General features: G+C 48.1%; 1 protein-coding gene across 1 annotated transcript; it reads left to right on the forward strand.

The window, feature by feature from the left end:
• Positions 1-10050: 10050 nt before the first annotated feature.
• On the forward strand, positions 10051-12318 carry LOC146763957 (syncytin-2-like). The gene has a single exon (XM_085565709.1). The coding sequence runs from the start codon at positions 10666-10668 to the stop codon at positions 11695-11697; it is 1032 nt and encodes a 343-aa protein (XP_085421835.1). The 5' UTR covers positions 10051-10665; the 3' UTR covers positions 11698-12318.
• Positions 12319-12930: the final 612 nt, after the last annotated feature.

Consider the following 12930-nt stretch of genomic DNA (forward strand, 5'->3'; position numbering starts at 1 on the left):
CCAGAAGCCCCTTGGCCTTTGGTGGTTCTGCTGAAGCCTTTGTGCTGCCCACAGAGCAGATGGGCAGGGGCTGGAGCTGTGGGGATCTCTGTGAGAGCGGTGCCTGGAGATGGCCACAAGCCCTGTCCCAGGCAGGAAGCGCCATCCGTGTCCTCCTGCCCGTGTGTTGCTGCCTGGAATGCTGAGGGCTCCCAGGTGCCTCTTGATGGGGCAGGTTGGCCAGGCTGGGGGAGACCCTGAGGGGACGGGGCCACGAAGGGATGAGGGGCTGTGGAAGCCCTGACAGGACAAGGCAGTGGGAAGGCACGGGGGGGACGTGTGAGGGAGTGGGTAACGTTGGCTCGGGGAGGAAAGTGGGTTGGAACCAAAGGCACCACTCACCCTCACAAAAATATCACCAAAAGTCCTCACAAAAATATCATCAAAATCCCATAAAAATCCCCCCCAAAACACCCAAAACCCAACTAAAATCTTCCTAAAAAATCCCCCAAAACTCCCCAAAATCCAATAGAAATCGACTCAAAATCCTCACAAAAAATCCCACCAAAAATACCATAAAATTCCCACAAAAATTCCACTGTAGATTCCTTGAAAATGCCAGAAAAACCACACAAAATCCCAGGTAAATCTCCACAAAAATTCCACCCAAAAGCCCACAAAACTCACCCAAAAAAATCCACAAAAAATCACCCCAAGGCTCACAGAAATCCCTCAAAATCCCCATAAAAATCGCCCCCAAAATCCCCTTAAATGCCACACAAAAATCCCACAAAAAGTCCCACTAAATCCCCATGAAAATCCCACAGAATCCACAGAGAAAAATTTGTACAAAAATGCAGCCAAAAATCCCCCAATCACACAAAATCCACACAAAAAATCCCACCAAATCACCCAAAATATCCGACCAAAATTTCCCTAAACCCCCCCAAAATCCACACCAAATACACTCAAAAAATCCGCGCCGAAATCCCACCAAACCCCTCTCAAATTCCCCAAAAAATGCCCCCAAGTCCTATCACATCCCACCCGAAGTGCGAGGAAATCCACCCAAAAAATCCCCACGAAAACTTCCCTCAAAATCCCAGCCAAACCTCCCAGGAGCAGCCCAAGAATCCCGCAGAGATCGCTGCGAGTGCCCGAATCGCCCGGGACAATCGCCGAGCCATCCCCGCCCGGCCCCGCGCTCCGGCCCCGCTCTCTGTGGGGCCGGGGCCTCTCCCCCCTTGGCTCTGCGCTGGTCCCGTTCGCGCTCCGCTCCCGCTCCCGCCCCACCAGCGCTCCCTGCCCTGGGCCGCGCTGGCCGAGCCCGGCCGGGCGCGCTGGATCCGCTGGGACGGCGCATCCCGGCCCCGGCCCCGGCCCCGCGGGGCTCCCGGGGCAGCTCCGGCCGGGATGCGGCACTGCCGCGGGGCTTTGGGCTTTCCCGGCGCTGCCCGGCGGCTCCCGGGGATCTGCGGCTTCCCGAGGGACTCGGGGAGCTTCCAGAGGGGACCTGGGCTGGCTCCGGGGGGATTTGGGATCACTCCGGGGGGAGCTGGGGACGGCTCGGGGGGTTTGGGGTTGTTCCCGAGGATTTTGGGGGCATCTGGAAGAGGCTCCAGAGGGGATCTGGGGCTTTCTGAGGGATCTGGGGGAATTCTGAGGGGATCTGGGAGAGTTTCAAGAGGGATTTTGGGGTCTTCCAAGGGATTTTCAGAAGTTCGGAGGGATTTGGGGATGCTCCAGAATGGATCTGGGGCAGTTCCAGAAGCAATCAGGGAGGTTTTTGAGGGATTTTGGCAAGTCCTAGAAGGAATTCAGGGAATTTCAGCAGGATTTTGGGGTAATTCAGAGGAATTGGGGAGGTTCCAGCAGGGATTTGGGGTCATTCCCAGGGGATTGGGGGGTGGATTTCTCGTGAGATTTCCGTTTCTTCCCCAGATTTCAGGCTTTTTCCCAAGATTTCCTGTTTTTTCAAGAATCTGTGGATTTTTCCCTGAATTTGGGTCTCACTGTGGGGTAGAAGGGGAAGGTTTAGGAGATTCAGGGTGAATTCTTGGGGGCTCCTGGACGGATTTTGGGTGGGTTCCCAATTGAATTTTGTGCTTTTGTCCCAGAATTACAGGATTTTTCCCAAAATTTGGGTATTTGCCTGAAGATTCTGCTATTACCACTGGTTTGTCCCGGAAGGGGAAGCTTTGGCGGGTGAGGGGGGGGGGGGGGGGGCGTTAGGGTGAATTTTAGGGATAACTGAGGCTGGATTTGGGTTTTTTCCCAAGGATTTTGGAGTTTTTCCCAGAATTTCAGGATTGTTCCCAAAATCCCAGGACTTCTACTCTGATTTGTCTCTTACCATGGACATTTGGTAGAAGGGGAAGCTTTGGGGCAGTTCCTGGTTGGATTTTGGGGATATTTGAGGCTGCATTTTGAGTTTTTCCCCCAGGAATTCAGGATTTCTCCCAGAATTTCAGGATTTTTTCCCAAAATGTCAGGATTTTCCCAAGGATTTGGGTCTCACCATGGACTTGTCATAGAAGGGGAAGCTTTGGGGGGTTCCTGGTTGGATTTAGGGGTGTTTCCAACTCAATTTCAGGGATTCTTGATGGAATTTTGGGGGGAATCCTGGTTGGGTTTGTTTTTTTTCCTCAGGATTTTGGGTTTTTTCCATGAGAATTCCAGGATTTCACCCAGCATTTCTGTCTTACCATGGGCTTGTCATAGAAAGGGAAGCTTTGGGGTGCTCAGGGTGAATGAATTTGGTGGGATTCCAAGTTGGACTTTGGGGATATCTGAGGCCAGAGTTTGGCGGTTTTTCCCCAGCATTGCAGTTCTTTCCCCAGTGCCAGAACTCCCCCAGTCGCTGTCTCCCCACGGGTTGGCCGCAGGAGGGGAAGCCCTGCAGGGAGCGCAGGGCGTTGGTGGCGCTGCTCATCTCCCTGAAGGTGAGGAAGGCCTGGCCCCGCAGGCCGAGACTGCGCCGCACCAAAATGTCCAAAATCCGCCCAAACGGCGAGGAAACGGCGCAGAGGGACTTCTCCAGCTCGGGGACACCCAGGGGACAGCCTGAGCCCCTGGGGACAGGCACGGACACTCTCAGAGCCCCCAGGACCCCCCAGCCATCCCCGTCCTCCTTGGTGTCCCGGTTCAGGTGGTTGATGGAGATGCTGGGCTGGGGCCGGGGGTCCTGCACCGCCAGGGCCGGGACCCCTCTGTGGGGACAGGGGGGCTTCAGGGGGCGTCTGGGGGGCTGCGACCCCTTCACCCCCTGGCACCCCTTTAGGTGTCCCCAGAGCCCCAAATCCGCCCCAGACCCACCTAAAGCCCCCAAATTACCCTCAGATCCCCCCACTTTACCCCAAAATTGACCCGAGCCACCTCAGAACCCCCAGATCCCCCCAGTTCCTCTCACAACTCCGCCAAAGTCCCCTCGGACCCCCGCAATTACCCTCAGATCCCCCTAAACCCAACGGAGAACGCTCCAGAAGCTCTCAAGCTCCCCCCAAAGCTCCCTAAAGCCCCCTCATTCCCCCAAACCCAGCAGACACACGCCTATTTCCTGTCAGTTCCCCAGAAATCCCCAATTTCTCCCCGAGCCGCCCCAAACCCCCCGTTCAGTTTCCCCGGCCCCACCTCAGCCCCTCCTCAGCCGCGCTCCCCTGACAATTTCCCGCCTGCACCGCGCGCGCGGGCTCCTCCAGCCAATAGCGGCGCGCCCCGTGCCGAACCAACCAATCAGCGCGCGGCTGCAGCCAATCAGAGGGAGCCGGGAGCGGCGCCCCTCCCCCGGCGGCCCCGCCCCCCGGGCTCGGGCGGGCCCTGCGGGCGGCGCTGCCAGAGCGGGGGAGGCGCTGGGAGAGGCGGGAGCCGCGGGAGCCGCGGGGGCCGCAACGCTGGGGAGGGGGCTCCGCACAGGGGCCGGGGGCTGGGAGGGGCTGGGGGGGCTGGGGAGGGGTCCTGGGGGGATCGGGGGCCTTTGGGGAGGGATCCGGGGGGAGTTTAGGGAGGGCTCTGGGGGGTCCTGGATGGCTCATGGAGGAGTCCTCGGGGCAGTCTGGGCGTCCTGGAGGGCTCTTGGGTGGGGGATCCTGAGGGGTCCTGGAGGTGTCAGGGAGAGTCTGGGGAGGGGTCTTGGAGCATTGTGGGGGGACCTGGGGGGTGGGGATGGGTCCTGAGAGGGGCCTGGAGGGGGGGGTCTTGGGAGGGTCTGGGCGGAGTTGGGGGAGCGGTTTGGGGGGTCCTGGTGGCGTCCTAGGAGGTTTTGGAGGTTTTGGGGAGGGGCTTTGGGGGATCTGGAAGGGTCCCAGAGAGGGTCTGGGGGGGGTTGGGGGTTTTTGGGAGAGGTCCTGATACAGGGACCTGACCTGTTCAGAACTACTTAAGGGTTAAATGACTAGAAAAGAATTAAGTGAAAAAAACGTTATGTGCTATGTATATGCACCAGTATCCTGTTATTCTAGACATTAGCAAACAGATGTAGAAACTTTGTCCTTGGCTATGTACTTTACTCTGATAAGCTTCCTTTACTCTGATAAGCTTCCTGATAATATGTAAAGAATGCATACTCAGCAGATGGACTGTGGTCAGTTGAATAGGCCATATATCATGAAGGGAGGAAAAGATGGGGCCCAGAGCACAGAAAAACTACCACGCATGCTCGAAATAAAAGTTCAACTAGCGGACAGAGTGATGAAGACTATGGACGACCACCAGAGGACCCCTAACGACCACCGAAGACCACCCAAAAATGCAACTACGCTTGCGCATCCTTATCTCGGAATAATCATGAATATGTAAATAATTGTCAAGACTTGTAATGAATATGTATGTTTTAGTAAGATAAATCACAGCTTTCTTAACTGCACGATGCACATGTTAGGAGGAGAGATCCCCCATGTGCCCAGCGCTGCAATAAAGAATACCTGCTGCCCGGATTGCTTCCGTCTTTGATTCAATTTGGCGAGCCAGCCAGGAGGACTCTCTGCTCGGCCGCGGGACCCGCTGGGAACAGGACTCCCTAGGATACCCCCGGGATCTTCCCGGAGGGGCTCCTCGCCTCATTCGGATCACCGCGGGAGCAGACAAGAACTCCGTTCGCCCCCGCGGCACAGGTATCCTTTATTTTTATTTGTTTGGGACCGGTCATTTGGTTAAGCTCCCCGCAGGGGGTAGCGTTTGTTATACGATCGTATTTGGTTTTGGTTAAGCTCCCCGCAGGGGGTAGCGTTTGTTATACGATCGTATTTGGTTTTGGTTAAGCTCCCCGCAGGGGGTAGCGTTTGTTATACGATCGTATTTGGTTTTGAATAAGCTCCCCGCGGAGTTTGTGTTTGTTATACGATCGTATTTAGTTTTGGTCTACTACTTTGGTATATTAAGACATACGCTTCTGAGTTAATGGTTTGGGAACTGTTTAACACGTACTGGGTTTGGTTGCTTATTTTTGGAATTATTCTGATTGTTGTTGGACTTTTGTGTTGCTGTAAAAAGTGTCCTGTTTGGTGCATAGTATAATGGGTGGACGACAGAGCGGAGGAATCGTGAAGAAGAGCCCTTTGGGTTGTATTTTAATGCATTGGAAGGAAATAGGTGGGACTCCTGGAGGGACAGTGAATAAGAAAACATTAATTAAATATTGTAACCAGTAGTGGCCTTTGTATAAGTTGGAAGATGGTGAGAAGTGGCCGTTCAATGGAACTTTGCAGTATAATACTTTGTTGCAGTTAATGTTGTTTTTAAGGAGGGAAGGAAAGTGGGATGAAGTGGGATATGCGGATATGTTTTTCACTTTGCGGAATCACCCTGAATGGCAGAAGGAATGTGGGATAAACGTAGCACCCCAGGATCCTTTGGTGTTAGCTATGGAAAAGGAACAGAGAAAGAATGGGACTAGGTTAAAACGGTGTTGTTCGGCTTGCAGTATAGGGCAAAGGTGTGTAAAACTTAAAGAAACAGAGGAAAGAATGGAAGATTATAGTTCTCCACCCCAACCCCCTTCTCCCCCGGAAACCCCTCCCCCCTTAGATCCCGACCCTCTACCTCATCAGATGAATCAGATAAAAGTAATCGCATAGAAAAATCCGGTGAGGCTGTCCCTGGAAAAATGAGCTTTTCTCCCATCACAGCTCGAACTCGGAGTAAAATGGGGCCGATAATTCAAGCCCCGTTAAGGCAAGCGATGGGAGCAACAGGACCCACCAGAATTAAGATTCCCTTTTCTATGAATGACTTGGATGTTTGGCGAGAAGTAGTAAAGGGATACCGGGATGATCCGGAAGGGGTGGCAAAACGATTTGAATTAATAGTTAAAAATCAGGATCCAGATTGGAAAGATATAGATTTGATGTTGGATGCCTTAACTGAAACAGAAAAACAATTAATAATTAAAAGTGCTCGTACACAAGTACAAATTCAAATCACGGCAGGAACCCTTCAGGGTACGGTCGAAACCCACGTCCCTAGAGATGACCCTAATTGGGACCCAAATGACGACCAAGATTACAGGCTACTTAAAAGATACCAAGAATGGATTAAAATTGGTATCGGGACGGCCGTACCGAAGGCAGTAAATTGGTCAAATTTATATGAAATCAAGCAAAACTCGGCAGAAACTCCTACGGAGTTTCTTGACAAATTACGGACTGCTATGAGAAAATATACCACCCTAGATCCCGCTTCTGATACAGGCAGACAACAGCTAGTTTCCTTATTTTTGGGGCAGTCATCAGAAGACATAAGGAGAAAACTCCAAAAGCTGAAAGAACCTGATATTAGGGATTTAGAAAAGCTGCTAGAAGAAGCCTGGAAGATATATAGAAACCGAGAGGAGCAGGGCAAGTATAAAATGGGACAGGTAATTGCGGAAGCCACGGTGGCTGCATTGGAAAAGCAGAAAAGTGGAACTCAAAATAATAAAGAAAGGAGGCAGCGCCCAACCTTACAGTCAAATCAGTGTGCATACTGTAAGGAGATAGGGCACTGGAAGGGGGAATGTCCTAAGTTGGCAAGAAAGCCCCCTTTGTTAGCCCAGATGGGCTCAGACCAGTGAAGGGGACCGGGGGAAACCACCCTAGCGGATCCCCTGGTTAAAATTGAGCTAGGGAAAGAGAAAAAAAAAATAGATTTCCTTGTTGATACCGGGGCTTCCTATTCGGTACTGAACCAACAATTAATGCCGAAAGACAAAGATTTTATCACTGTAATTGGAGCTACAGGACAAAGGGAAAAAGCTTATTTCCTTAAACCACTTAATTATCGGCTTGGAAAACAAATTGGAATTCACAGGTTTCTATATTTACCAAATTCCCCAAAGCCCTTGCTAGGGCGAGATTTGCTAGAACAACTTGAGGCAAAAATTGTTTTTCAGAAAGGGAAAATTGAATTTCAAATTCAAGAAGAACAATTAGTGGAAGTTTTGAGTCTAGCCTTAATACAAACTCAAAGCCATTCTGAAATACCTAGAGAGGTTCTGGACCCGGTATATCCAGGGGTTTGGGCTAGTGAAGTTCCGGGGAAAGCCAAAAATGCAAGCCCTGTCGTAATCAAGTTGAAACCAGGGGTAAAGCCGGTAAGAATTAAACAATATCCCTTAAGGCTAGAAGACAGGGAAGGAATCAAAAATATTATTAATCGATTTCTGCAATACAATTTACTAACGGAATGTGAATCAGAATACAACACTCCTATTTTACCCGTTAAAAAGGCAGATGGAAAAAGTTATAGATTAGTACAAGACCTAAGGGCAATTAATAAAATAGTTGAAGACATCCACCCGGTTGTAGCCAACCCATATACACTATTAACTAAATTGAGAGATACCTTACATTGGTTTACTGTACTGGATCTCAAAGATGCCTTCTTCTGTTTGCCGCTGGCCTCAGAAAGTCAGAAGCTATTTGCTTTTGAATGGGAAAATCCGGATTCAGGAAGAAAAACACAATTAACTTGGGCAGTATTACCACAAGGATTTAAAAACAGCCCTACGATTTTTGGAAATCAGTTAGCTAAAGATTTGGAAAATTGGACTCCCCCAGATAGTAAAGGAGTCCTCGTGCAATATGTTGATGATCTTTTAATAGCCACTGAAGACAGGGAAGAGTGTCTCTCATGGACTGTAGAACTTCTCAATTTCCTAGGAATGAATGGATACAGAGTATCCCAACAAAAGGCTCAAATAGTGCAACAGCGAGTAACTTATTTAGGATTAGAAATTTCCAGAGGACAAAGAGAATTAGGAACTGAGCGAAAAGAGGCAATTTGTCGCACCCCGGAGCCTCAAACAGCCAAGGAATTGCGGACATTCTTGGGAATGGCAGGTTGGTGCCGCTTATGGATATACAACTATGGTGTAATAGTTAAACCTCTATATGAACTGCTAAAGAAAACCCGACTTAAAATAGAATGGACGGCAAAGGCTCGAGCCGCCTTCAAGAAACTTAAAAAGGAACTGATGAAGGCTCCGGCCCTCGGCTTACCAGATGTCTCTAAACCCTTTTTATTATTCTCACATGAAAGACAGGGGATGGCACTTGGAGTATTAGCCCAAGAACTTGGCCCTTACAAGCGGGCAGTGGCGTACTTCTCCAAGCAGCTAGACCAGGTAAGCAAAGGATGGCCAGGATGCCTACGTGCAGTGGCGGCGGTTGTAATAAACATTCAAGAAGCACGCAAATTCACATTAGGGCAGAAGATAACGGTAATGGTTTCCCATACTGTCTCAGCTGTGTTAGAACAAAAAGGGAACCATTGGCTCTCCCCACAGAGATTTCTGAAATACCAAGCCATCATAGTAGAACAAGATGATATAGAAATAATTGTTACTAACATTATAAATCCAGCTTCTTTTCTCAGCGGTGCCCAAGGAGAACCACTGTCCCACGACTGCATAGAGACCATCGAAGCCACCTATTCGAGCCGTCCAGATCTCCAGGACACCCCTCTGGAAGACGCTGAAGACTCCTGGTACACAGATGGAAGCAGCTTCGTGAAACTGGGACAGCGGAGAGCGGGATATGCGATAACCACTACTCAAAAGGTAATCGAAGCCAACCCTCTTCCTGCAGGAACCTCGGCCCAGAAAGCAGAAATAGTGGCCCTTATAAGGGCACTAGAACTTGCAAAAGAAAAGAAGATAAATATTTGGACTGATTCAAAATATGCTTTCGGGGTGGTGCATGCGCATGGAGCAATTTGGAAAGAACGAGGACTGTTGAACACCCAGAAGAAACAGATCAAACATGCAGAAGAAATATTGAAATTATTGGAAGTGATTCAACTACCGGAAAAAGTAGCTATAATGCATTGCCGAGGACACCAAAAAGGTAACTCTGACCAAGAAATAGGAAATCGATTGGCTGATAGTGAGGCCAAGCGAGTGGCAGAGGAAGTTAAGGTATGTGCTTTGATACCAGACAGTAAACCAATTGATTTAGAACAGTCACCTAGATACTCAAAAGAAGACTTGAAATTGGCTAATGATCTAGGAGGTGAGCCCGGAACAAAGGGCTGGATACAGTTGAAAGAAGGTCACATATTAGTTCCTTCTAATATTTTGTGGCCCTTAATACAAGCAGAACATAGAAAAACCCACTGGGGAGCAGATGCATTATACAAAGAAGTGACCAAAAGAATAGTAGGGCGAAATTTGTATACCACAGTAAAACAGGTAACGCAGCAATGTGAAATATGTCAACGAAATAATCCAGACACAACTAGCAAAATAAAATTGGGGATGATAGGTAAAGGAAACTGCCCTGGGCAACAATGGCAAATTGATTTTTCTGAGCTCCCCAGAAAAGGGGGGTATAGATATCTTTTAGTCCTGACAGACACTTTCACAGGATGGCCAGAAGCATATCCCTGCAGGACTAACAAAGCGCGAGAAGTGACTAAAGCACTATTAAATGAAATAATTCCTCGTTTCGGAGTTCCATCGACAATATCCTCCGATCGAGGACCACATTTTAATGCTAAAATTGTTCAACAAGTGGGAAAAGCATTAAGAATAGACTGGCAGTTACATACCCCGTACAGACCTCAAGCAAGTGGCCAAGTTGAAAAGATGAATCATATGCTCAAGCAACAGATAGCAAAGATTAGTCAGGAGACAAATTTAACTTGGCCCCAAGCTTTACCATTGGCATTATTGAGAATAAGAGTTAAACCTCGGACAAAGGAAAATTTAAGCCCTTTTGAGATATTATATGGGCGACCCTATCAACTTCAATTTAAGGGTGAAGAATTGGCACAAATTGGGGAAGGATATTTACTGGAATACATGAAAGCATTGCAGAAACAATTATCAGAAATACATAAAAATGTTTTGGGTACTAGAGTAAGGAGATTAGATCACCCCCTCCATGCCTTTGAACCTGGTGATTATGTATATGTTAAGAATTTTTCAGGACAACCCTTGGAAGAAAAGTGGAAAGGTCCATATCAAGTGCTGCTGACAACATTCACTGCGGTGAAGATTAAAGAACACCCAGCTTGGATTCACTACTCGAAAATAAAGAAGGCCCCTACGAAACCATGGACTGCTACTCCCGTAGGACCTACCAGATTGCGATTCTCCAGATTATCTTGACCTATGGGGGAGCCTGGGCACGGTGAGATTTGAATCTTCATCTTTCGCTGACGGAAGGTATATCTCGAACTCTAAATAGAACTAATTGTTGGATATGTACACATATGCCTGAATACAGTGGAAAACAGATCTTGTTAATAGGCATCCCCATACCTGGTAATAATCCGTGGACGAGATATTGGGAGAATACCACCTGGATAAATTATACATATAGAGCTCAGCCATTAAAAATTCATAACCCTCCAATTAAAAAATCTTACTATAAATGTGTGCAGAGGTGTAACCCACCTAAAGGATTAGATAAAGTTGAGAGTTGTAATAACGTCCAATATGTAGGAAATCAAACGAGTTGTAATAAAATAAAATATATCGGGTCCCCCACCTCTATTAATAGTACCCTCTGGCCAGTTCCAGAAGGAAAAGGATGGTATTGGCTGTGCAATGATACTGCATGGAAAGTATTACCTGAAAATTGGGTAAGAACATGCACCCTGGGAGCCGTAGTCCCAAACATAACTATACATAATCGTTTATCCGAAGGTTGGCTTCAAACACATATTCGAAGAATTAGACGGGAAGTAGAAAATCCCCTAATAAAAAGGCAGAATGCATTTCATTCCTTTGCTAGATGGTTTCTCCCTTGGCTAGGGGTAAGTGAATTAGAAAAAGCTATAATAAACATTTCAGCAGTAGTAGAAGACATTGAAAATAAAACAATAGATGCAATTCAAGCACAGCAGATTGAGATAAATAGCCTTGCACAAGTAGTACAGCAAAATAGAATGGCTTTAGATTTATTATTGGCTTCACGAGGGGGGGTTTGTACCATTATAAATACAAGTTGCTGTGTATATGTAGATCAGAATAATCGAATTGCTACAGATTTAAGTGAAATCTGGAAACAGACTAAGATACTCCATGAAGTAACCAAGGATGACACCTCGTGGGGATTTGAAGAATTGTGGAAAGTCCTAACATCCTGGTTACCTAATTTGAATTGGTTAAAACAACTTTTTATTTCCATAATACTTGTAATATTGTTAATTATTATAGTCTGGATTTTAATTAAGTGTGTCTTACTTTGTAACAAAGAAGCAACTAATGTTGAAAGATATAGATATGGAAGCGTAATATGATTGCAAAAGAATTTGCAATGGTTATAGAAAAGGGGGGACTTGATACAGGGACCTGACCTGTTCAGAACTACTTAAGGGTTAAATGACTAGAAAAGAATTAAGTGAAAAAAACGTTATGTGCTATGTATATGCACCAGTATCCTGTTATTCTAGACATTAGCAAACAGATGTAGAAACTTTGTCCTTGGCTATGTACTTTACTCTGATAAGCTTCCTTTACTCTGATAAGCTTCCTGATAATATGTAAAGAATGCATACTCAGCAGATGGACTGTGGTCAGTTGAATAGGCCATATATCATGAAGGGAGGAAAAGATGGGGCCCAGAGCACAGAAAAACTACCACGCATGCTCGAAATAAAAGTTCAACTAGCGGACAGAGTGATGAAGACTATGGACGACCACCAGAGGACCCCTAACGACCACCGAAGACCACCCAAAAATGCAACTACGCTTGCGCATCCTTATCTCGGAATAATCATGAATATGTAAATAATTGTCAAGACTTGTAATGAATATGTATGTTTTAGTAAGATAAATCACAGCTTTCTTAACTGCACGATGCACATGTTAGGAGGAGAGATCCCCCATGTGCCCAGCGCTGCAATAAAGAATACCTGCTGCCCGGATTGCTTCCGTCTTTGATTCATCCTGGAGGGATCTGGGGAGAGGCTGGGGGGTCCAGAGTTGGGTTTGGGGCGGGGTCTGGAGGGTCCTGGAAGGGTCCTGGGTGGGGTCTTAGGAAGGGTCTCAGGGGGTCTCAGGGGGCATCCTGGGCTGGGTGCAATTGGGGTCTGGGGGCTCTCAGGGGGTCCTGGGCCAACTTTGGGGGGGGGCTCTGGGGAAGATTTGGGGTTCCTGGAGGGGGTCCTATGGAGATCTGGGGGTCCCAGGCAGTCCCAGGCTCACCCTGAATGGGGTATGGGGGATTCGGGGGACGGGGGCACAACAGCGGTGATTTTTAGGGGATTTTGGGGCTTTTTAGTGGAATTTTGGGGGCCTTCATGTAGTAAACAGGGCTCGTGCCTTTATTAATGTTCAGCTCTTTATTCAAAAGATCAGCAGAGCAAGGGAGCTCAATACAGAGCTCACCCCCGCTGTTGTAGCTTTTTCCCAGTAGCCAAAGGGCGAGAAGGCTGCAGAGTCTGTCCCTGGAGTCTCCGTGGCACACTGGTAGCCGGAGGTGAAGAGGTGTGCAGTCTGTGTCTGAAGTCCTGGTAGCCGAAGGGTGAGGG

This window comes from Lonchura striata, chromosome 37 (assembly GCF_050655825.1).
Source record: "Lonchura striata isolate lonStrDom1 chromosome 37, ASM5065582v1, whole genome shotgun sequence".
Lineage (NCBI taxonomy): Eukaryota > Metazoa > Chordata > Aves > Passeriformes > Estrildidae > Lonchura > Lonchura striata.